Here is a 22802-nt window from a genome sequence, read left to right on the forward strand (position 1 = left end):
ATGTACTTCTTCAAAAAGAATATCTGTTTTTCTTCCACCTAATGCAAGAAATTGTACCACAAATGTCGTATACCCAGAAGTTCTTCTCTAAGAACATCGATACCAATGAGAAAAGGTGAGTGAGAAATTAAATAATGTTACTTTTATTGGTTTAGAAATTAAAGAATATGTTGTATCCATATATATGCTATGTAAGTTTTTATGATAAGTTTTTTTTTTTTGATAGCGTGGATACTTAAAAATAAGAATAGAGATTATTTTATTTTGAGAACCATTTCTTTTGTAAACAATATGCTAAATGTATCAAGTCTAAAAAAATCATGTGTATGTGGTTTGTTTGCAAGTACAAAGTTAAATTACCATAATTTTTCAGCGACATGATTGTAGTCTTTGCTCCATGGCGCATTTATCCATATGGTAGCAAAATGGTGTGAACAGTATGCATAGAGGGGAGAATGAGATAAATGAGGAACTCGATCAATGAGCGTGGAGTATTTATTTTATTTTATTTTTCCCTTTCGTTACTATAATTAGCCCTAGGTGAAAAATTATGCAAAGTCTTCTTTAATGTTTAATGAGTTTTCTTTTAGTTTTAGAAGTAATTTGTGTTATGTATAAATATGAAGTTATATATTTTGGTATGGTTGATCTATGAGAATTGTATTGTTTGATTTTCAGATTATGACAGGATTTAGGTTTTTGAAATGTTGAAAATACAAAGGAGACTCTGCTGAATTTTTTTATTTTTTTTAAAAAAAAAAATTATGATGCTCTTAATTGAAGACTCTCTCCCTTTATTTTCATCATTCTCATTCTGATATGTATTGAATTAATGAATGTGTAAGGGTATATGTAATGAGTTGGTTTGTGAGAAATGAAATGCATATAATTGCAATAATTAAGCTCACTTGAGTATGCGTATGAAATGATTATGAAGTATAAAACTGTTGGAAATGGTTATATCATCGATCCAATGCTACCATAGAGATGGTCTCTTGGGGTGTTGTTCAAAAGCAATGTGTCTAGAGTGCCGACTGGCACAAGCATTCACTAGTACGAAACAAAGTGAAACAGATCGAAGTACATAGAATTCGATATTTGTGCAATTGTAAAGTGTTACAAATGAGATTGTGATCATTGCCAAGTTGATATCCAACCTTATTAAGTGTTGATCTTCCTGGTCAATTATATAAGTGTAAACTGTTCTAACACATAAAAATCTAAGGCATGCAAGAAGCTACTATATATCCATTCGAATGGAAGATGAATTCATCGAAAATGACCCGGTAGTTAATGAATTTGATTGAATAACTTATTGAATAACTTATCTGTACGAAATGGCTTTTCGTATTCGATTTCCTTCGCCAATGAAATGAAACTCTGCTGCGTTTTTGTCCATGGTGGTTTTACCAAGCTTCGTGGGCTTGAGAAAATGGTGTGAATGTTTTTTTTTTTCAAGAAGACGAAGCGGCAGACGACGCCAATGTTTAGGTATGAATTTATACCTTCAACCTGAGATTGGGTTTGATGGAGAAGTGGTTGCACTCTTCCTTTGGAGAAGAGTTGCCTACGTATCGAGTCTTTGGTTAGACTCGAATCAAGCCAATCGTAGTTCCTTAGAGATTGAAGATTGAGCCCCTTGTGGAGAAAATGGAGCTTCCCTTTTATAGGCGTAGAGTTGTCCCTTCCCTTTCTAGATGCGTATGTTACAAAGTCAAGACCTGGCGATCGTTACAGAGTAAAGTCTCCCATTAATGTTGTTGTTGACTATAGCGCGCAGCGGTTATATTTCCTAGGTCATCTGGACGATCTGACCTTAGGGCGTAGTGCTTGTAGGTCGTGGTGCCGACCTGTGATTAGAATCTGAACACGTGGGCTGCCACAACTCCACGAGTGGTTGAGAGTGGAGGGTACTAACAGTAGCATTTAGCAAGTTGCAAGTCTGCAACCAACTCCATGGACATTTAATTCAAACAGCATGTGGTTCACAAGAAATGAAGGGGAGTAGTACCTCTTCTCCATCAACAATTGTTTAATGGAACAACTGACCAACAAATTGTCTGACACAAAAAACGGATGCTTCATGCTTGTATCGAGCAAAGTACGAAACGATGTGGGTGCTAATTTTCTTACTTGTGAGAACTTTATGTATTGTCGTACTAACAAAGACATAGAAAGACTAACAGAACTACAGAAGGTAAGTTATTACTTGCATGGGTTCGACTTTCCAGTAACCGGTTACTGGGATCAAATCCCAGCAACCGTTACAAGTCACTGTTGATTTAGATTTGAGATTCGTGTGTGTGTGCTGAGATCTGTGTGTGTGCCGAGATCCATAACCGAGACAATCCAACGGCAACTTGTAATGGTTGTTAGGATTTGATCCCAAAGAATCTTGTTATCGACTCTACTTGCTATATATATATATATATATATATATATATATATATATATATATATATATAATTAGTAGAATAGAGTATACCATAATTAACATGGACATTTAAATTGGACCAGCCTTTTTTCTACCACAAAATACCCTTGATAAAATATTAAAATCAATTATTAAATGCCTTTAAGAAGGACTACTTCGTCATTTCAAAATTTACTACCATCTAGACCCTTAAGATTACATAATAACTTAAAGACGTATGTGTAAATTCAGGTCGGAGCGAAATCAACTACACGCCACTATTCAATTGTTCGAGACCATACTTCATTAATTGCCAAATAATTACATTTTATACCGAAATTAAATGGAAGAAACTAACCATCTCTTTTCTTTTTCTCTTCTTATTCTCTCTCCCAAATCTCCCCTAATTTGCTCTCCCTTAAATTGAAAGCCACCAAAAAAAAAAAAAAAAAAAAATACAAACCTGATTGTCTCTCTAATCTTCAAAACAATCCTAATTCTTGGAGGAAAACTGTTCGGTCTGCATTTTCTGCAAAACCCCCACTTCTCCTTCTCGACTAATATAACTAGGGCTTCTACATCTATCTCTCCCAATTGATAACGATGGCGTCGCTGCCTCCCCCTCACCATTATCTCTCTCTTCTAGGAATTTTAATGGTTGTTCAATCCAAAAATCTCTCGCCCCTTCTATTTAATTCGTCACTTGATCAATTTCGTTTTATTTCAGAATCAAAGTAGCGACATCATCGTTTTGAGATGTACGTGTTTGGTCACCGCTTGCTTTTGAAGCATTTGTATAATCTGTGTTTATTTGCTCCTTTGTGAAAACCTCGTGAGGCAATTAAATTTGAAAGGGTCGGACACTTTGAATGGGTTCTCTTTCTTTTCTTCTTTGTTGGTTTGGAAAAATTATTTGCAGTTGTACCTGAAATATAGTGCACGCTCTATAGGCAGCAACAAACGCAATGGCAAAGTGTTTGACTAAAGGTCACAATAAGAGGGGATAGTATAATGGTTTTCACAACTGTTGTTAAGAAGCCCACCTGAGGCATACAAGAAATATAGTAGACAAGAATATTGGGAAAGGTTTGTGTAGTCAAGAATATCATATGAGTTTCAGGTATGAATTTAATTACTACAAGATTCTTATGGTATATGTTACAACCACTTTACCGCGAATCTCGCCCATCTCTAACTTTACTCACATTCACTCTATATTTTGGATCGGCTGCACCAATTCGGTTGCCTACGTACCCATCTCGGGATCAAGCCGCCGTAGTTCACCTCTCTCTCCTCACCCTTCTATGCCTCCATTCATTGCCCTCCCCTTTTCTTCCTCTTTCCTCCTCTTTTTATATCCCTCTCTTAGGTTTTACTCATGGGACATAGTATGGTCCTGGGCCTATTCTCTGGGCCCAATACATACTAAGGTATGGGCCTTATCTCCTGGGCCAGTACTTATGTGATACATTCCTGAATATGGCTACTACATTTGCCCCCTCTCGGGTTCGGCGACGATGACGACGGCGGATCTAAGAAGTCTTCAAACTTCCTTGTCTCTCTCTTTGAACTCTAGATATCCACAGTATCCTGTGATTGTACGTAGTCTTCTCCTCCTCCGGACATTTCGTATCCATGTACTCTGCTAACTGGACTGTATGTCTGTGAAGTACTCAATCCATCAGTTCTTGTTCCTATACCCCATTAACGTATCCCCAAAGGATCTCATCCCCTTCGCTCTCTCCCTTCAACTCGATACAATGCCCACAATATGTCTCAACTCAGCCATAAGCTCTCCTTCATAGAACTCACTACTATGTCCACGGAGTGTCTCACCTCAGCCAACATCTCTCTTTCCGAAAACTTGCCACTATGTCCGCGAAGTGTCTCAGCCCTGTCATAATCTCTCCTTCACATAACTCACTTTTATATCCGCAGAGTGTCTCACCCTTTCATTTCCCTTTCGTAGGACTCAACTATCTCATCCCCTTCACTCTCTCTCTTCCACTCAATACAATGCCCACGATGTGTCTCAACCCAACCATCACCTCTCACATAGAAATCCCTACCATATCAGCGGTATGCCTCCCCCAGCCACCTGCTCTCTTTCTCGGAACTCACTGCCCTGTCTGCGGAGTGTATCACCCTAGCCACCATCTCTCCTTCAGAGAACTCACTGCCCTGTCTGCGGAGTGTATCACCTCAGCCACCATCTCTCCTTTAGATAACTCACCACTATGTCCGCGGAGTGTCTCAGCCCTATCATAAGCTCTCTTTCACATAACTCACTACTATATCTGCAGAGTGTCTCACCCTTTCATTTCCCTTTCGTAGAACTCCACTGTCTCATCCCCTTTGCTCTCTCTCTTCAACTCAATACCATGCCCACGATGTGTCTCAACCCAGCCAGCACCTCTCACATAAAACTCACTACCATATCAGCGGTACGCCTCCCCCAGCCACCTGCTCTCCTTCTCGGAACTCCGGCACGCGAAGGGCTCATCCCCCCCCCCTCCCCCCACTGTCTCTACTCCGAAGTGGAGTCTATTGAGGGGCCACTCTGTTTGCCCCCAAGTCTGATTGGGATCTCATGTCCGCAGATGGCTCAACCCCCCCGCTATCTCTGCTCTAGAGTGGAGTCTGATGAAGGGCAACTCTGCTTACCCCCAGGTTTGACTCGGATCTCATGTCCGTGGAGGGCTTCATCCCCCCCGTTGTCTCTGCTCTAGAGTGGAGAGTCGGATGAGGGGCAACTCAACTTGCTCCCAGGTTTGACTCGGATCTCATGTTCGCAGAGGGCTCATCCCCCCCTATCTCTCTGCTCTAGGGGTGGAGTCTGATGAGGGGTAACTCTGTTTGCCCCCAAGTTTGACTCGGATCTCATGTCCGCGGAGGGCTCATCCCCCCCGTTGTTCAGATCTCATGTCCGCATATCTCTTGCATCTCCGACCTGCGGCTCAACCAGGCTCTGGGGCTACTCTCTTTGACCTGCTTGTCTCTTGCCTTTCTATCCCGCGAAGGGCTCATCCCACTCCGTGGGATCGCTCGTGCTCTCGCCTGTTGGGGCTCTCTCATTGCCTCATGTATCTCTAGCATCTCTGGTCCGCGGAGGGCTCATCCCACTCCGCGGGCTCGACCGGGTTGTTGCCGGTTGGGGCTCTCTCATTGCCCCATGTATCTCTAGCATCTCTGATCCGCGGAGGGCTCATCCCACTCCGCGGGCTCGCTCGGGCTCTCGCCTGTTGGGGCTCTCTCATTGCCCCATGTATCTCTAGCATCTCTGATCCGCGGAGGGCTCATCCCACTCCGCGGGCTCGCTCGGGCTCTCGCCGGTTGGGGCTCTCTCATTGCCCCATGTATCTCTAGCATCTCTGATCCGTGGAGGGCTCATCCCTCCGTTCTTTGGCTTAGAGGCAACTCAATCTCCCTTCTGTTCCGCCGTACAGCGGATCTTTCTCTTTCTCGATAACCTTGAGGTGTACGACCATGTTACCCATCCGGGTCCGCGGACACCTAGATAACTTGGCACTAACAGGTCCACGGAATATCACGAGGTTTGGGGATAACCCAACTCTATTCCCATCTTCTCGACCTTTCTCTCTCCACACTACTAGCAACAGCCATGACCTTTGCAACATTGTGGCCGACCATTGCAATGGAATAAACTATTGGTGCCCAATTAAGGCTCCGAAGCCTCTCCCTGACATCCTCTTCATAATAGCTCGCTGTCTGCAACTTTTTATTTGGTATGGTATCCCATTTGTTAACAACGGTCATGCAACCTTTCCCTTCTCTCTCGATTCTTTCCGCAATCTTGTAATCCCGCTCTATTCTACAAGCCAGAGCCTCAATAACAAGATCAACGACATCCACGCAACGAATAGCCTGAAGCACCTGATTCACTGATAATGCCTCTGTTATGTTACCAAATAAAACTACCACTGCCCTTCTTCTAATCCCAGCTGTGTCAATAAGCTTGAACTTCTGACCATTTAGCCCAGTAAGTTTTGTTTCAATTGCATCTCTAGTACCACTGATAGGGCTAACAATTGTCCTGTCCTCTCCAACTAATGCATTCAACATGCTACTTTTATCAACATTTGGCTGACCACCTATAGCACTTGCAGGAATATAATTTTCATGTTCAGTCTGATCCCCCATAGCACCACATGAGCATGAACCAATTTAGCATATTTCGACCCAAGAAAACAACACGCGCATTAGGAGCTTTGCAAAAGTGAACTCATTAGGAGTAATTCCCACCTTAATCATTCGACAATAAAGCCTTAGAGCTAGGCCCTATTCCCGAGCTGTTACACATGAAGAGATCATCGTCGTCCAAGAAATTACATCACTGCAATCCGTAGCCTGGAATATTTCCAAAGCTTCCGAAAAGTACCCACATTTAGAATAAAAATCAACCAAAGCACTCCCCAAGACTGGATTCGACTCAAACCCAAGTTTCATCTTCTGACTCCAACTACAAATCCCCAACACAAAATCCTCCCAAGAAGAACAAGACTGCAAGACACTAGAAACGTGAATTCATTAGGAACCAAATCAGAAACCAACATTTGCCCAAACAAATAAATAGCTTCCTCGTGTTTCCCACATTTCACATAAGCAGATATAATCCCCGTCCAAGAAACCACATCCGTATCACCCATTTCACCAGACATAACACGTGCTTGTTCGACTCGAAAATGTTTTGCATAAACAGATAGAAGATTATTATTCATATACAAATTATCTTGAAAACCCAACTTTATAATAGGACTGTGGACGCACATACCATCTTTTAGAAACTTTGAGAAAGTCCACAGTGCCGCTGGTCCTTTCTTTTGACTTGGGTGCAATCGGACAATTGATCCAAATCAAAGAAAGCATCAAAGAACCTTCGTGTCCCATCCGAGTCTAGCTTCAACATAGTCTCCATACCAAAAGAATAGTACTCCCTTGTACATTTCATGTCCAAAATCCACAACCCATTCCACACTCTATGATGAAGCTGATTACCTCTAATCATTCTAGTAGACCCAAGGCACTCAGCGATCACACTTGCCAGTATGGGAGCTAGGGCCATTGTCCGAGCCACCATGTACCCTGTAGAAGGATGGATCAACCCTGCTGTTCCGCCAATACCCATTACAATCAGAGGTGTCGTGCAAAGATCAACATCCAAGAACTCTGACTTCGATTCAGGTTTCAGGTCCCAGAAACTTTCCAACCTGCAATGAATTCTACGCTGGAACTTACTTCTGGAAGCAGGGATAAGATCGGACAATTGACCTTAGGAATGAAACGCCAATTAGTAGAAACAAAACTTCCAACTCTACAAACTTCGAATTTCGCTGTTGTCACCTTCTCTCTTTCCCTCTTCAATCCGCCACCCTCACTCCAAATTCCGCGACTGAGAGAGAAAAACCGATAGAGTGAGAACAAGTAAAACCGAGAGCTTTTTCTTTCACCACACTAGATCTCGGCTCATATTCCCTCTTCTCTCAGTTATGCTTCTTCCTCCGTTACACTTCTTTCTCCTGTTGTCTGGAAAGGTCCCACTTTTTTCCTAAACCCCAAATAGTGTTCGCGACCACATTTTTTCTCACCCCATCTCTCTACTCATCGGTCCCCACAGACGGCGCCATTTGTTACAACCACTTTACCGTGAATCTTGCCCATCTCTAACTTTACTCACATTCACTCTATATTTTGGATCGGCTGCACCAATTCGGTTGCCTACGTACCCATCTCGAGATCAAGCCGCCGTAGTTCACCTCTCTCTCCTCACCCTTCTATGCCTCCATTCATTGCCCTCCCCTTTTCTTCCTCTTTCCTCCTCTTTTTATATCCCTCTCTTAGGTTTTACTCATGGGACATAGTATGGTCCTGGGCCTATTCTCTGGGCCCAATACATACTAAGGTATGGGCCTTATCTCTTGGGCCAGTACTTATGTGATACATTCCTGAATATGGCTACTACAGTATATATTTTCTTCAATTTAGGATGCAACATAGCTATGTTTTGTACTTCCATATATTTTTAACCTGATTCCCATGGTTACAAATGTATCAACCATTTTTACATCCAATTATACGAACCATGTGCATCCCACTTGACACAATTTAAAATTTTGAATGTTGGGGACTTGGAGTTGAGCAGTTGTGACTTGATTATGTTTGTGCTTTGTTTGTACCATATTGTTTTTTGACGGATTTGTTGCTCTGTTAGTTAAAATCTCAAGGTGAAAGCAATCTATTAATTAGTAAAAATAGTATATGTACTCTTTTTCAACTATTTCTTTATGAATGCATAAATATTACATGGCTTCTTCTAAGAACTTGTTCGCATTGTTAGCATTCATAAATCACCTGTCATCCATCTCTTTGGAGAATCAATTGCTAAGGTGGCTACAATTAGAGGCTTTGGTCAAGAGAAGCGGTTCGTGAAGAGGAATCTGTATCTTCTTGAATGTTTTGCTCGCCCTTTCTTCTGCAGCATAGCTGCTATTGAGTGGCTTTGCTTGCGCATGGAATTACTCTCGAATTTTGTCTTTGCATTCTGCATGTTTCTGCAATGCCACACGAAAGCATTGACCCAAGTATAAAACTCTTCCATTCTTTCTCTTTATATCCGAGTCCTATTTATTTTCTTGAAAATCATCCCAATACTTAACTTCAGATGGTGACAATGTATCATAAATATAGTTTGAGTTTAGCACTTACTGCAGTCCCCTATTATCAGATCTTTAAGGTGTTGGAAATGCTTCTATGCAGATATGGCAGGTCTTGCTGTGACGTACGACCTTAACTTAAATGCACTCTTATCACAGTGGATACATGAGATGACAAGTGTTTTGTCAAGCAAACTACAGAGTTGGTTTTTAAGAGTTCAAGATGATGCATTCAAAGGAAGAACATAAAGCTTTATAGCATATGTGTTTTCTTTCCTCGGGATCATGTTTAAGCCAAGGTTCTCACCTTGCTGTTGGTGACAACTACTGTGGAAAGACTATGCATTCTAGGTCAGTATATTCCAGTACACTGGATGATGGAACAGATCCAAGTGACTCGGAAGATGATAAGCGTGATGGAGAATCTTCCAACGAAGAAACTGGAGCGGTATGTTGACTTTTATGTCCTATTTATGCCTACCTTAACTTAACATTCGTCATGCATGGAGAATATTAGCTTTGGCTTTTGCACTTATACTGTTTTTCTTTCAGGTAAATAATGGATTCCGTGATGATCTGGAAAGGATTGTAGGGATAGATGATTCGACCTTTAGTGGGGTAGATCTTGCAACTCTTATCAGGAACAAATATGGTAGATCATACAATGTCCAACTAATAAAGAAGGTAAGCTGCTCAAAGAGATACATAGCATCAGCACTGACAAGCTGATTTTTCATATAGTGGATTCTGATGCATGCTCTTCTATACTTTCTTATAAGTGAGAGAGGATGTTTTATGTTGGATTACATTAGCATGTTCAATCTGTAATACTGGGATTTTGGCTCACAATATTTATGGTGTGAATAGTTTTTTTTTTTTGCTTGGTCATTTTGTTTCAGCTGATGCATTGTTAATTAGAATGCTTTGATACAGGAATTCATGGAAAAAAATCTCTTGGCTTTGAACATTATGTGGAAGTACATGGAACAGGTTAGAATTGTATCAGATGGACATAATTAAAGATGCACAGTTGGTACTTCATTTCAATATGTTGTCTGCACTATATCTTTCTGTTTAAAGAGATCAATATTCTATATCACCATGTGCTTGTGTACTCACCAGTTAACACAACCCCACACATCCAACATGGCACATTAACCTAATATAGCTTTCTGAATGATAGTATACATTGGTAGTATTCCTATACATGGTAAATCACATAATTTTTTAGAATTACCCACAAGGTTTTTGCTACAGAGTAGTAGTAATGAACTTTGAACTCGCACGATTTGCATTTATGTGTTTTCGACTTCTTGGTTTGACTTATTTCTCTCAGAGATCTTTTCCACTGACTGAAGAAGAGTATATATTGAGACTTGATGATGTAGCAAATACATTGACATGCTGGGGAGCTATCTCACATATCTGAAGTAGCATGTCCAAGTTGAAGGAGCAGCCCAAAATAGGAAAGGTAAAAGAACCAAGTTTTTCCATGTAAGCTATGATAACTTACCAGATATGCAAGGATTGTTGGATCTGGACTCTTTCAACTCAATGTGGCATGCATTAAAAACTTGGTCATATATGGACACTGCCCAAGTATCCTAATATCACAATTTTTGTTTCATTTCTATATTCATTGTCTTTGCTCTAGATTATCACATAGTAATAATATAAACTTACTGGTGTCTAATATTGTGTCTCTACAATATTATTATATTGATATCAATATATCAAATTAGCAAAGTTTGTCTTTCCACTTCAGTGTTTGCTTCCCTGGATCCCTAAGCTTTGACACTTCAATTTTTAGTCGGTTATCACCTTATTATTTTTCTTTTGGCAACTTGGTTGCCCACTGGTTGAATCACCACCTTAATAATGCTACAAGTCTACCACTGTGTTTTTGTGATCTGCCATGCTGCTAGCACACTTATTGATGTGCACTATACATACATATAAGAGTGCTAACTAATTATTCCACTCATTTACTAATCCACTAATTATCTCTCTTTCCTTTCTTTACTTTTGTGTGTTAGTGAACAATACTAGCTTCAAGTATGATTAAAATATGAGCATATTGCTAGAGTTTGTCATTTTAATCCTCTTCGGATCTTCACAAGTCAAGAACACTAGACAGCGGTTTCCATAGACAAACTCATACCTAAGCCCATCAACGAAGGTTCAATTCCTTTCTCTTTTTAAGTACATAATAATTGGTTTCTTTTATTTTATCCTTCAGATATTATTTCCAGTGACTTCTAGGGTACAAGTACTCTTATTTGATTCATCTTATGTGACTTCAAAACAAATACTCGCCTGTTTGGAATCGAGACACAGCCAAGATAGAATATTAGTTGCTATATATACCAAAAAAATGAACCTTTTCTTGCTTATTCTTTTTCATTCTAATACTTCCACCTGGAAGACGATCCTTCCTCTCTATGTTGGGTTAAGTTTGGAAAATCTATATTAGCTTAGACCATATTAGTATATTACATCATGAGCATCTTGGTAAACTAAATTTTGATGTTAGTTGATACTTTCAATGGGTCGTCACATCTTGATAACAAATAATTTATTTTAAAATTATATAGTTTTAGCTTTATGAGAGTGTTGGATACTTGGGTGTGTTGGATCAGAATTTAGAACGTAGGATGAACTGTGAAAGATAATGGTTTCTTCGTAGTGCAATTTCAAGCTAATCAATTGGGTGGTTCTAGCAAATTTTAGAGAATATTCAACCGTTGACCCAAGTAGATTATGACTACACTAACATTGTTTAGTTCATTGTCAACCAATTCAGTTCAGTTAGTTGGTTAGGTTTTTCCTTTTCATTGTGCCACTTTGAACTCTTAAGTATTATTATATGAATTTGTGCATGATGGTATTTAGAGAAAAAATCTCGATACTTTTAGTGGGATGTTTCGGTTAGTTGGTAACTTGGAATGCTTATAAGTTATGTAATTATTGTTTCAAAATATGGCATCATACCTTTTACAATGAGCTTTGTGTGGCTCCAGAGGAACACCCTGCCTTCTTAATGAAGCACCTCTTAATCCCAAAGCCAACAGGGAGAAAATGACACAGACCATGTATGAAACGTTTAACGTCCCTGCCATGTATGTTGCAATTCAAGCTATTCTTTCACTCTATGACAGTGGTTGTACAATAGGTTGGTGTTTTTAGGATTGAAAACAACCTTAACTAACCTCGCTCCTGTCATTTGGGAACTGTGATAAATATATTTCTTTTATTTTTTAGGTATTGTGCTAGATCCTAGTGATGGAGTCTGTCACACAATCCCCATTTATGAAGGTTATGCTGCTCTCCATATCATCCTTTGTCTTGACTTGGCGGAACGAAATTTGACAGACAAGTGAGTAGAAAGAGAAGTTTGCCTGTGTAGCTCTTGACTACGAGCAAAAACTTGAAACAACAAATAACAGCTCCTTAATTGAAAAGAGTTACGAGCTCCCTCATGGTCAAGTAATCACCATTGGAGCTGAGCGTTTCAGGTCCCCTTAGGTTCTCTTCCAACCCTCTCTAATTGGGATCGAAGCTACTGGAATTCATGAGACCACCTACAACTCAATCATTTAGTGTGATGTTGATATTAGAAAATTAAATTTTTATATGGAAACATTGTTCTTAGTGGTGCATCTACTATGTTTCCTATCATTGCAGATTGTACGAACAACATGATCACTGCTCTTGCACCAAGCAGCATGAAGCTTAAAGTGGTTGCACCTCCTGAGAGAAAGTATAGTGTTTGGATTGCAGGATCCATTTTGGGCCTCTCTCAACACTTTCCAACAGGTAATTAGTTTTTTATTTCTATTAAATGTTTTTTTCTTCTTTTGACATCACATGTTATATTAGTGTTATCTGGTGCTTTCTGTTTTTACATACTTATATGTTGGTATCTACTTACTGGACCATGTGTTCAGTCATGAGTCACAAGGAGTCTCAAAAAAACAAAAACAGAAAAATAAAAACCAAGATGTGGTCAAGAATGGAGCTTTACATGACTTAAATGGATGCCATAATAGAAACGTTGTTTACAAAGACATGCTCAGATCCAATAACCTTGGATTGGAATTTTGATATGGTAACGACGTCAGACTAAATTACACCATCTCCATTTAATTTAAGTTTACTTCACTATTTGTTCTATATTGTTGGGTGTCAATTGCCTATACACGATAGTGTTAGATTTATTGTTAACTTTGTCACTACAGATTTTTTGCTCTCAAAGTGTGTGGCATTGGTGATGCTATATGGCAGTAAATTTATACCTAGGTATCTTGGCCTTGGTAAATTGGTGCTACATAAGTTCTCATAAATTATTACTTAGTCAGCTATCATCAAAGACATTACGCCATGGTGTTTTAGGTGCTTCAATTTCAAAATTATTGCTGCATAATAATAGTTTCTAACCAGCCTATGTGTACTATACAATTACATAGTCCTGTCATTGTCATTCACATGCATTGCATGTTTCCGACTTAAAAACTTGCACAATTTGCATTGCAGTTTGAGTTTCTGCTACTTGGATAAACAAAGAGGGGGAGTATATAGTAGAAAGGTATGTGTTTTGTTTTGAAATTTAATTATTGGTTTAATAAATTTTATTAGTACATTCTGAGCTGGAATTTTTCTACTTCAGGTCAGAGGTGCTCATACCTTGATGGCATTAGCAACTCGATTAATCATGGAGCTCAAGTCACTAAAACTGACACGCCGTTGATGTTTGACAAAGATCAACATATGTAACACCTGTTCTACTCTATAATCTAGACCGAATTCTTCAACAATGGTATTTCTCATTACTATAGTCAGATGAGCTGCACCAACAATATAGATTTGTGTACCATTTTTTCATTTTGAATCCATGGATATCCATACGATCATTGTACGTCTGGTGTATACGATCAAGAACGTTGGAGCACAATAGTCTCATGTTCTACTGAATTGCTTACATGAGCTTTGAATTGGATGTCATATTCCGTGTAATGTTTTGTTTATACAATCCTCTATTCTTTTTGGATTATGTACTAACTATTTCAGTGCCAAACTCACATTTGAAATGAATATGTAGCAATTATACGACTTTGTAAGATTCATTATTAACAATATTTTCAAACAAAAGAGGTTTGAAAAGTTATGCCCAACTATCAGTTTTAATTGGAATAAGAAGTATTTGACATACATGTTAATTTTTCCTTCCTTTTCAGATGAGTGTATATCTATTATAACTGTACGTGTGTTCATATTCACATACTTTTCAATAAGATTTATTTGTCATTCATGTGCAGAACACTTGCATTTTGCTAGTATATACGCAAGTAGGCAACTGAATTTAAAAGAGACGTTTTTGTATTGAAGTTAAATACGTATATCTAACAAATTCATGTGACATTCTCTGGTCAAAAAGTGCTCACGCGTGAGTTGCTCCTCCATCAGGGCAACAGCTAGCTAACGTTCGTTCCAATGCAAAATACAAAATCACTGGTTATGAGTTATGACATAATTGGATAATATATTCATTTGGAAAAAACAAAATTTGAAATTCAATAATAAAATACAAATATTTTTTTTTCTTAGATAGAAATAATAAAAGACAAATCAAAATCCCATTTTCTCCTCTTTCTCTACCTTCAAACTCTTTTTTTTTTTTTTCTACATTTCTTAAACTACAATCAATAATTTCGTACTTCTCATTCTCATGCTCTTTCTTTTTCATTTTCTTATTTTCTTAATTTCAAGTATATGATAGAAGCACGGATCAATGCGATTTATTTTTTTATTTCTTGCATTTAATAAATTAATAAAGAAGATTGATGACGAGTGTAAAGAGATGACATCTTACGAAGTTTGTTCTGAATTGAAGGAGGTTTGGAGTTTGGACTGCCCCAAAGTGTGCAAAGACGTCTTTGCAACCCGATATGCTTATACGTTTTTACATATGCAAAAATGATTTTGCATACTTGGTATGGTATGCAAACATGTTTTTACATACCTATGTGCACTGATATCTAATTAAGTAGTATGCAAAGATGAGATGTGGATTAACATGTTGTATACTTGTATGAAATCGATTAGGAGAAACCTATTGCAAGGCTAAATATTTAGAATGATTGTATAAGCTTTTAATGCTGATTCTGATTCTTCTGATTCACTAAACACACTAAAATAGCCTGATAAATTAAAGGGTAATTTCCCAATTAGTAACCCATAATGTCAATGTGTTCCCAAGTAGTAACCCACTTCTAATTTTGACTTTTCAACGCGGCTTTTGACAATTTTGCCCTTCAAATAAAAACAAAACACTTTTCTCTCACCTCTTACACTTTTCTCTCTCCTTGTCCCATGATGTTGACGTATTTGAGTTTTGTTTTTAAACAAAACAGTACTCTCTCTCCTCTTACACTCAATCATTGATTTTTGAGTATTTTTTTTTATTTCTTAAGTAATTAAAATGACTAAAAATATAATATATAAAAATAATTAATAAATAATAAAACAATAAATTTAACACAATCCATCTTCATTCAAATAACAAAATTCATATTCTTTGCAAAATAATAAAAGATACCTCATAATAAAATGAACAAAAGATATATTCCATTAAAATGATAAAATTCATATTATTTTCAAATTTATTACATCAAAATCCAACAAAACCAAAATTCTAAATCATGAAGTAGTTTCATCAGTAGATGAAATAATAATTAGTCAATGTATAACAGTAAAGTTGCTGATATACAATGCACATGAGTTTGTCACTCCCTCACTTATAAGATGAAAATAGACAACTGAATTTGGCGGGAAATCTGTTAGGCGGGAAATAATTGAGCGGGAAAAATGTTAGCGATAAAACAATTAACACTAGTAAAGTTGCTGATATACAGTGCATGTGAGTTTGTCAGTCTCTCACTTGTAAGGTGACAAAAGACATAATAAATTGGGCAGGAAAATAGTTGGGCGGGAATAATTGGGCGGGAAATTAGTTAGGCGGGAAAACAACAAGATATCTCATTTTCTTCTTACATTTCTTATTACTCAGCTCATTTCCACATAATTTCTTTTATTTTTTTTTCAACTTTTTTTTTCTTAATCCTTCAATTCTCTTGTTATTCACTTTTCCCCATTTACCATTTTCATTATCCTATATTTATCTCTCACAACCAATTATATTATCCATTTTAAAGTTTTTGTTCATATATAATTCACACGGAATAAACAAATATCAACTTCATATTTTAGTTTGGTTGCTTGTATCTTCATCATTAATCTACAAAAATCCATTTTTGTTAGAGATATGAAAAAATCAGTTCAACAAGATGTAAAACTCATCATTTAGTTTAGTTACACTTAAAAGTTGTACAACAAATGAAAAAGGTTTTACCTTTGTGTGTTTGGATACGCTAAAACCTTATCATAGTTCCAAGACGTAAGAAAGGTAAGTTGTCAAGTAACAACTTTGTCAAAAGGTATTCCCAATCTCTCTTTTTTCATTTAGTAGTTTGAAGACGTTCAAAATTGAAAGGTAAATTATCTAATGGAGAAAAAATTCCAATGTGATAAGTTGAATTGACAATGAGTGTTGGATATTTGATTGTGGAGCAGGTGTTTTAGAAGAACCTGAAAAAAAAAAACGAACTTGTGTTTTTTTTCAATACATTTTGTGTAAAAAATTTCTTGCCTATAATGTACGAATTTGGTAGTTACTTTCAAACAATATATCAGCTACATAATGACGAATCTGTTTGTCACTTATAAATATTATTTCTTACATACCAAATATATATATTTTTTAAAATGCTTGTTTTTTTAGCATAAATATCTCTGAGTTTTAATTTATTGATTTGTGATCGAGTTATAAACTGATAAATATATTTGTCACATATAGAAAATACTAGTTGAATGTTGAACTCGTGTTATTTAAGTACATTTTGGGCTAAGTATATTTTGGACCTTATGTATATATATGATAGTTACTTTTGAAACATATCTCAGCAACTTTTATGATTTTGGGTACTGAAATGGTGATTATTATTTTATTTTATATTATTTTTTCTTTATTAAGTTTCTCTAAATGATACTGGTTGAATGTTGAACTCGTGTTTTTTTAGTACATTTTAGGCTGGGGCTGGGTATGTATCTTTTGGATTTAGTGCACATATTTAGTAGTTACTTTCGAAATATCTTTCAACAACTTTTATTATTTTGGATACTGAAATGGTGGTGATTATTTTATTTTATATTTTTTTTCAATTAAGTTTCTACAAATTTTAATTTATTGATTTGTGATTGATGATATTTGTTGAATGCTGAACTTGTGTTTTTTTAGTACATTTTGAGCTAAGTATCTCTTTGATATAATGCACATATTTAGTAGTTACTTTTGAAACATCTATCAGCAATTTTTATGATTTTGGGTACTCAAATGATGTAGGTTATTTATTTTTATTTTTTTATATTTTTCAAGTAAGTTTCTCTAAGTTGTAATTTATTGACCTGTGATCGATGATATTGGTTAAAGGCAGAACTCGTGTTTCTTTTAGTACATTTTGTGCTAAGTATCTCTTAGATCTAATGTACATATTTAGGTAGTTACTTTCAAAGCATCTGTCAGTAACTTTTAATATTTTAGGTACTAAAATAGTGATATCGATGATTATTTTGTTATTATTCTTTTTTATTAAGTTTCTCTAAGTTGTAATTTATTTACCTGTAATCAGTGATATTGGTTGAATGTTGAACTCGTGGTTCTTAAGTACAATTTGGGTCAAGTATATATCTCTTGGATCTATTGTATGTATCTAGTAGTTACTTTTAAAACATATGTAAGTAACTTTTATGGTTTTTGGAACTGAACTCAGTTAATTTTATTATTCTTATTATTCTTATTTTATTTTATTTTTAAGTTTCTCTACGTTGTAATTTGTTAAACTGTGAGAGAGCTACATACTAAGGAATATCTTCACAACATCAAGCAATTGCAAAATGGGTTTTAGAAGTTGTGAAATCGAAACTTAGGGACAATATTGATATGGCTCCGAAACATTTGCAGTTGGAGGTGAAGAGTGCACACCAGACAAATGTGTCGTATAAAGTTGCTTGGAAAGCGAAAGAAATTGCAATACAGAAGGTAACAACCTTAGCTATATCATCAAGTGATGAACGCAACAATAGCAACTACTAACCTATGTTCGTTTGGCTTTTTTGCTTGCAGATAAGGGAATGCTTCAGTGAGTCGTACCAAATGTTGCCAAATTATTGTAAAGAACTTAAAATAGTGCATTCAGATTGTTTCACCGAGCTATTAACGTCGTCCGCCCATGACCACAAGTTTGAACGTTTGTCTGTTAGCTAGCTACGACGTCACTGTCCGAGCTTACAAAAGATATCTTCGTCCATGGATTATGATTGATGGCACTTTCATGACAGGTAGGTACAAGTCAGTTATACTAACTTCTATCGCGGCGGATGGTGATAGCCACGTGCTTCCAATTGCATTTGCTATAGTCCCAAAGGAAAACTATGACCAATGGGATTGGTTTCTGGAAAAGTTGAGAGACCTTGTTGTTGGGACTAAGCTAAACTTTGTTCTTCTCTCCGATAGGCATGCAAGCATTTTTCAGGTCGTGCCTGAAATACTTCCTAATGTGGTTCATTGCTTTTGTGCACAACACATTTCAAACTGTGTGACTAAGCAATAGACAAAAGGGAAGGTGAAGAGAGCAGCTGAAGCTTACGAACAGGCAGAATTTGTAAGACTAATGAGCCAAATGTATTGTTATGACAACAAATGTTATGCAAAGATTGTTAAGATTCCAAAAGAGTCGTGGTGTTGTGCTTTTGCTAAAAGGAGAAGGTATGACATTTGTTACACAAATCACATAGAGCTGGAATAATATGATACTTCCAGAGAGAGCTATGCAAGTGACATCTCATTTTGTCAATGGTATCAGGTTGAACATAATGAAATATTTCTATGACTACCGGGTGATGGCGTTAAAGCTGAAGACAAAACTGACCAAATCAACCGAGGATGTGCTCATCTCGTCGAGATATACGAGTAGACCTTTCATAGTGGTAAGGGCAAGTGATTACTCTATGCAATCAGTGGATTGTACTGGCACCGTAGACCTTTTGGAGAAGACTTGCACTTACGGTTTCTTTCAGCAGGTTGGTCTTCCTTGTAGCCATGCTATGAAGGCAATCGATGACGGTAATATATGTGCATATGACTTTTGCATGCATTGGTACACAAAGAAAACGATGATGGATACATATAGGAAGAAGTGGACGCCATTAAGAGGAAAAGAACAGTGGGTTTGGGTTTATGATGACATCATTGTCCTACAAGTGAAAGACTGACAAAATCACATGCACTGTATATCAGCAACTTTACTACTGTTATTTGTTTTCTCGCTAACAGTTTTTCCGCTCAATTATTCCCGCTTAATAGTTTTCCCGCCAAATTCATTTGTCTATTTTCATCTTATAAGTAAGGGACTGACAAACTCATGTGCATTGTATATCAGCAACTTTAATGATGTGCGTTGTACATTGACTAAAAATTATCCCATCTACTGATGAAACTACTTCATGACTTAGAATTTCGATTTTGTTGGATTGATGTAATAAATTTGAAAATAATATAAATTTTATCATTTTAATGGAATATATATTTTGTTAATTTTATTATGAGGTATCTTTTATTATTTTGTAAGGAATATGAATTTTGTTATATGAATGAAGATGGATTGTGTTAAATTTATTGTTTTATTATTTTATTATTTATTAATTATTTTTATCTATTATATTTTTAGTCATTTTAATTAGTTAATAAATAAAAAAAAACACTCAAAAATCAATGATTGAGTGTAAGAGGAGAGAGAAAAGTGTATGAGGAGAGATAATACTGTTTTGTTAAAAACAAACTCAAATACGTCAACATCATGGGGACAAAGAGAGAGAAAAATGTAAGAGGTGAGAGATTGTAAAAGGAGAGAAAAGTGTTTTGTTTTTATTTGAAGGTCAAAATTATCAAAAACCGCGTTGAAAGTCAAATCAAAATTGGATTATGGATTAGAGTTACCTAAATTAAATTAGGCGTCGTTAGTTTTTTTTTTTTTACACGTTCATTGACATTATGGATCACATGGGGCTGGGAGGACTCTAATTCACTTGAGAAAAAATATCGCCCTAAATTAAATTAGACGTGCGTTCGATTTTTTATATCCACCGAATTTTTTTTTTTTGATATAACGACGATATGAAAGTTTATATCACTGGGTACAATATATCGGTTGAGTGAAATTTCGTTCACGGTTCATCACATGGGACTGGGAGGACTCCTAGTGTATTCACTGTTTGAAAGTACTCACTAATTCGATGTCTCGTCAGTGCGGCAAAGCTGACTGCAAATCAAATGGTCAAGAAAAATGTTTTCCTAGAATTAACATTGAACATAGGAGGTAGTGGATGGGACGTTTGGAAGTCTAAATGATTTGTACTTACTAGGGTTTGTCTTGAGCCCCAAACAAGCCTTTATGACCGTTTACTTTTCCTCAAAGCCCCTTCATTTCACTCTCACTCACTCAACTTTCTCACTCCCTGTTTCTACGGAAAAGAGCTCAAAAGAGAGAGGAGGGAGGGAGAGAAAGAGAAGAGAGAATGACAAACAAGTCCCCTGTCTTTCCCATTCCACAACAACCTCATCATTTCAGTGACTATGGCTTCGATCCCCAAATTGACTACCTTCAGGTATATACTACACTCACATCACATTTTTATTTGTGTTATAATCTATTTACCCAGTTTCTAACTTTCCCATTTTTTTTTTTTTTTTCCAAAAAAGGTATTAGAAGAAGCAAGAAAGCACAAGAAAGACTCATCAAGATCTTTAGAAGCAGTTCATTTCAAGCTACAAAAACCCATTTCAAAAGAAGATCATCATACAAAGAAGAACAAGAACAGAAAAAAGAAATGGTGGAGAAATGCACTTCTTTTCTGGAAATGGAAGTGGGTTCAAGAAGAAAGATTTGGTGATTTTGAGAATGAAGGAAGAAGAAATTATATGAGTGGTACTGGGTTTTCTGGACCAGTGTATATAACTGAAAGCAGAAGTGGATCTGTTACTCCTTGTAGAATGAATAGTGGTAGATCAACTTCAGGTCCTATTTCAAGTACATTGACACCATTGAGAAAAGGAGATGTTGAAATTCCATTTGTAAGTCTTAGAGAACTTAACATGGAGCAACAACAACATAGGATCTCTACTTCTACTATGCCCATTTACTTGGTTACTTAACTTAGTTTTTAGAGATTTGGGGTGGGGTTTAATCTAGCTTAATATTGTATTTTGCTCGTTTAGTGTAAGCTCTGCTTTTGTGTACTTTTGGAACTGGTCTTGTTGACTGAGTAAGTACTTGAAACTGAACATTGATGATGAAAGGGTTTGTGAGATGTTATTTCAATTTTTTGCATGATGGGTTTCATTCATGCTTTCAGTGATGGCTCAATATGAACAATTGAACAGTCGTTTCTCATTGCCAGAGTACTTTTTTCATGTGATTGTGATTGTGATAGCGATTAGATCAATTGTTTCATAAATTGCAACTCCAAATCCAAATGCTCTTGCAAATCTCAGTGAAGTAAAAAGAAGAAAAAGCTCTTGCCAAAATGAAAATGTGCTTTTCTTTATAAAAGTAAAGAGAAAAAGTAATGCCACTTTTACTTTCCCTTTGCCCCAGCAATTCTAGATTAGTTATTTTCCATGATTTGAAGTTTAACCTTTAAATCATTTCTTGTTTGAAGTTTGTTCGGATGCTTTCGAGATTCTCGTCCTTACCCTTCCGGTAAATCAAAACCGAAAAAAAAATTTCCACCCAATAGAAAATAGGTTATTTCTAATTTTTATCTTCGATTATTTCTCTCTTCCTTCTTTCTATTTAAATTTTCGATTTTTGAAAATCACCAAATTACCTTCTCATTGGAACTTCGTTGGTAATCACGAACTATGGTTTGAAGTTTGAACTAAAAATTCGGATTGTTTCTTCCATCATGTCCTTTTGAGTAGAATTATGTGGTAAAGGACCGTTCTTTACCTTCTTAATATTCCAAAAAAAAAAATGACCAAACAATTGTAAAATAGGTTATTTCTAATTTTTATCTTCTCCCACCTGCAAACTCTCTCTCTCTTCCTCCTTTCTATTTCTTCTTCTCCACTATCTATTTTCTCTCTAAACATCACCACCTACCTTCTCAATTGGAACTACCAACATTGGTAAATTGACATAAATTAAAGGAGCTAGAACTAAAAAAATTCGGATTGTTTCTTCCATCATGAACATTTTGAGTAGAATTATGTGGTAAATACCTAAAATCTTTAGCTCTTTGAACTAATATTCCAACATTCCATGCAAAAAACCGGGTATAGGGTTTTTCTTGTTTTGGGACATGATTCTTTAGTTCACTTTTGTGTTCTATTGTTTCTCTTTTGAGGCCTTTTTATGAGCATTCATAATTAGGAATAAAATGTAGTGGGTTCTCTTTATAACCTCAATGATTAATTAATGGTGATAGATGACAAGAATGGTTCAAATAGCGTTTATAGAATAAAGATGGTGGTTGGAGGCAGTGATAATGGTTTTTTAGTGGTTTCCAAACTCCAACTGGTGGGGGATTGATGGGTGAAAAAGAAA

General features: G+C 36.6%; 3 protein-coding genes and 1 pseudogene across 3 annotated transcripts; all 4 read left to right on the plus strand.

The window, feature by feature from the left end:
• Positions 1-9331: 9331 nt before the first annotated feature.
• LOC147498773 (uncharacterized) lies at positions 9332-10538 on the plus strand. The gene is made up of 4 exons (XM_086559068.1): positions 9332-9532; positions 9637-9768; positions 10018-10074; positions 10421-10538. The coding sequence occupies exons 1-4, from the start codon at positions 9347-9349 to the stop codon at positions 10511-10513; spliced, it is 468 nt and encodes a 155-aa protein (XP_086415194.1). The 5' UTR covers positions 9332-9346; the 3' UTR covers positions 10514-10538.
• Positions 10520-13065, plus strand: LOC147498774 (actin-7 pseudogene; annotated as a pseudogene).
• Positions 13066-18139: 5074 nt separating this feature from the next.
• On the plus strand, positions 18140-19470 carry LOC147498775 (uncharacterized). Its single transcript, XM_086563337.1, has 5 exons — positions 18140-18238; positions 18323-18446; positions 18538-18731; positions 18810-18964; positions 19062-19470. Exons 1-5 carry the CDS (start codon positions 18140-18142, stop codon positions 19468-19470), a joined length of 981 nt encoding a protein of 326 aa, XP_086419463.1.
• A 1208-nt stretch (positions 19471-20678) lies between these two features.
• On the plus strand, positions 20679-21647 carry LOC147498776 (uncharacterized). The gene is made up of 2 exons (XM_086559069.1): positions 20679-20862; positions 20957-21647. Exons 1-2 carry the CDS (start codon positions 20773-20775, stop codon positions 21407-21409), a joined length of 543 nt encoding a protein of 180 aa, XP_086415195.1. The 5' UTR covers positions 20679-20772; the 3' UTR covers positions 21410-21647.
• The last annotated feature ends 1155 nt before the right edge of the window (positions 21648-22802 follow it).

The sequence above is a fragment of the Coptis chinensis genome, chromosome 5 (assembly GCF_015680905.1).
Source record: "Coptis chinensis isolate HL-2020 chromosome 5, ASM1568090v1, whole genome shotgun sequence".
NCBI lineage: Eukaryota > Viridiplantae > Streptophyta > Magnoliopsida > Ranunculales > Ranunculaceae > Coptis > Coptis chinensis.

Coding starts and splice junctions, on each gene's coding strand:
- LOC147498773 (XM_086559068.1), top strand. CDS start 9,347: ATGTGTTTTCTTTCCTCGGGATCATGTTTAAGCCAAGGTTCTCACCTT. Junction 9,769..10,017: donor ATGTCCAACTAATAAAGAAG/GTAAGCTGCTCA, acceptor GCTTTGATACAG/GAATTCATGGAAAAAAATCT. Junction 10,075..10,420: donor TGTGGAAGTACATGGAACAG/GTTAGAATTGTA, acceptor TATTTCTCTCAG/AGATCTTTTCCACTGACTGA.
- LOC147498775 (XM_086563337.1), top strand. CDS start 18,140: ATGGCTCCGAAACATTTGCAGTTGGAGGTGAAGAGTGCACACCAGACA. Junction 18,447..18,537: donor CCATGACCACAAGTTTGAAC/GTTTGTCTGTTA, acceptor CTTTCATGACAG/GTAGGTACAAGTCAGTTATA. Junction 18,732..18,809: donor GGCATGCAAGCATTTTTCAG/GTCGTGCCTGAA, acceptor ACTAAGCAATAG/ACAAAAGGGAAGGTGAAGAG.
- LOC147498776 (XM_086559069.1), top strand. CDS start 20,773: ATGACAAACAAGTCCCCTGTCTTTCCCATTCCACAACAACCTCATCAT. Junction 20,863..20,956: donor CCCAAATTGACTACCTTCAG/GTATATACTACA, acceptor TTTCCAAAAAAG/GTATTAGAAGAAGCAAGAAA.